Source organism: Tupaia chinensis, unplaced genomic scaffold, assembly GCF_000334495.1.
Source record: "Tupaia chinensis unplaced genomic scaffold, TupChi_1.0 Scaffold145741_1, whole genome shotgun sequence".
Classification (NCBI taxonomy): domain Eukaryota; kingdom Metazoa; phylum Chordata; class Mammalia; order Scandentia; family Tupaiidae; genus Tupaia; species Tupaia belangeri.
Genome location: NW_006205599.1, coordinates 117437 through 119772, shown reverse-complemented (window position 1 = coordinate 119772; position 2336 = coordinate 117437). Strand labels below are relative to the sequence as shown.

The window sequence follows — 2336 nt, the reverse complement described above, 5'->3', positions numbered from 1 at the left end:
GAAGAGGCTAAGAGGCTGGCGGGCCGTGCGGCTGTGGAGAACCACGTGAAGGTGAGCTGCTCGGGCGTGGGTCGCTAGTCCTCGGCGTGATGGGCTCGTGTTGCGCGTTCTGGGTGCTGGCGGGGCGTGCCTAATTCTTGGCAATGTGAGGGCTGCGTAAGAGGGGAGAGAGTGTGCACTTTACCCAATTTTAGACCCTTCTTCCCCGCTCCATAAAGGCACTTTAGATGTGGAATCGGTTGGGGGAAAGTCCCTTAAAAGTTGAGCTTTCCAAAGACTGTCCAGCTGGAACAGTTTGCTAAGTGGAGCCTGGTGATGTCTGATGTTTGGAGGGAGGGCTAGAGACACTTGTCGCGTGGCCTCCTTATCAACAGTTGGAAAATGGTGAGCTCTGGGCTGCGAAGAGGCCTTCATTTCTCTTCACTGCCCTAGGAAACTGGCGGATAGCTAGCTAGTTCACAGTGCTTCGAAATTTCACTCCGAAAAGGCTCTTAGCTGGGTGTCCCTCCGTCCCTAAGTGTACTCGCCAGAGGAAAGGGGCTACCGAACAAGTGCTTTAAACCTCCTTTCTACCGGGACGGTGGGATCCTTAAAGTCAGGAAGATGCTGTTCTTTAAAGTGAGGTTGCGGGATGTGTAGCTGTTACTCAGCGAGGTCGTGGCCCCACTTGTTTGTCTTGTGGTGGGTGTGGTGCCGTTGGTGGAGCTTTTAATCCAGTGGGTTGGCTGTCACCAGTTAGGCTAATTATCCTAATTATAGTACTTACCCGGAAGCAAAGTGGAGTATTTCTGCCCCGTGGTGGGGTTTCCTTGGTCTTCTTAGTTTTCAGTGTGCCAGTTCTACTTAGAAAGTGGTATCGGATTCTTTTTTCCTCTTCTAATGATGGGTCTTTACATTTGTTAATTATTTTGCATAGATATGTCCTGGGGGCTACATCCCAGCCTGATTAAGTGGGAGGGGACGGTGTAACCTGTGTCTCAGCCTGTATAGGAAGGGATGGCCAAGCCCAGTGACTTCTGTTCCAGTGCCCTTCCACTCTTTCCACTGCTGCCCTGTTCTGGTGTAACTTATTGCAAGCCTGGTTAGTAGTAATCAGGTTTATATGGGTATTAACAGCGATCATGTAAAATGTGTAATTTGGACTTACATTTGGGGTTCAGTAGTTCAGCTGTAAAAATGAGACAATAAGCTGAAATTCTAAAATACCTATATAAAGTCCATAGTTAATGGAAAGGTCAGTAAGATCTGTACAATTAGAAAAGCCTTATATCTAAGCTGCCCTGTTTTGGTGGCACCCATTGTAAGGGTCCAGAGATCGGTCTAACTGATGGAGACACAGAAAAGACAGCGACAATGCAACTGCAAAAGAGGCTTTTATTTTTCCAGCTAGCTGGGGTCCAAGTTTCAGCCCATTGCAGCGGGCCTTCACAAGGACCCCGAGCCTAAGGTAAAGGGATCTTTTATAGTTCAGGATGTTCTCTAGACTGTAACACACAAAGGAAGGGGGGGTATGAGACGCGAGGGTCCAGCTCTCACCACCTGCTTAGGTCTAGATAAGGGCTCTCAGCTAAGGATTTGGATGACCTTGCCTCGGAGGTGCTGGGCCCTCCCGTTTTCCACTTATCTGAGAGTTCCCAGACTCCTGGTTCCCGTCCTTGAGGCCCTAACAAAGTGGGCTCCGTCCCTGAAGACTCAACAGGGTAGTGATTAAGCTAACTTCCCCAGCATTCCCTAACATGGCGGTGATTATGCTAATTCGGCCTAACACCATCTCTGAACTTTCTGTTTTTTTTCTTTCATTATCTTTTAATAATTGATTTACTACTAGGACCAGCAGTTGGCATAATGGCTATGTCGCTGGACTCCCATGTAGTCGACCGCGGTTCAAGTCTTGGACCTAGTGGCTTAAACTCACGCCGGGCACGTGTTCATGTGTGCCCAAGATCCCGAGAGGAGAATGGAGAAGTGATTGTGGTGTGGCCGTCCCCCCAGGGGGTGATTTCTGGCTTTCGGTCTCTCTGTCTCGGCCTTTCTGGCAAGCACAAGCACCGTATAGCAAAAACCTCTCCAAAAAAAATTGGTTTATTATGTTCATGAGCATGCATGAAAGAGAGCAACAGGCGGACATTCTTGACCAGGTCTGTGACACTGAGATCCCCTTTCTCCAGCCCTGCTGCTAGTCAGTATCTTGGGTGCCTGGAAGTTTGACTTGGAATTGGAACTCAGCCTCATCCATGTGGCTTGGAACACTGCAGATCAGTACGCTGCTGCCGGAGCTAGCTGGGCCTTTCTGACTTAAAAAAAAAAAAAGGATATATATGTGTGTGTGTGTACAT

General features: G+C 48.8%; 1 protein-coding gene across 1 annotated transcript in view; it reads left to right on the top strand.

The window, feature by feature from the left end:
• RPIA (ribose 5-phosphate isomerase A) overlaps positions 1–2336 on the top strand; it is a 36743-nt gene that overhangs the window by 255 nt on the left and 34152 nt on the right. Inside the window, exon 1 of the mRNA XM_027768261.1 lies at positions 1–51. This exon is cut by the window's left edge and continues 255 nt beyond it. Within this exon, the coding sequence (XP_027624062.1) occupies positions 1–51 (51 nt within the window). The remainder of the gene's footprint in view (positions 52–2336) is intronic.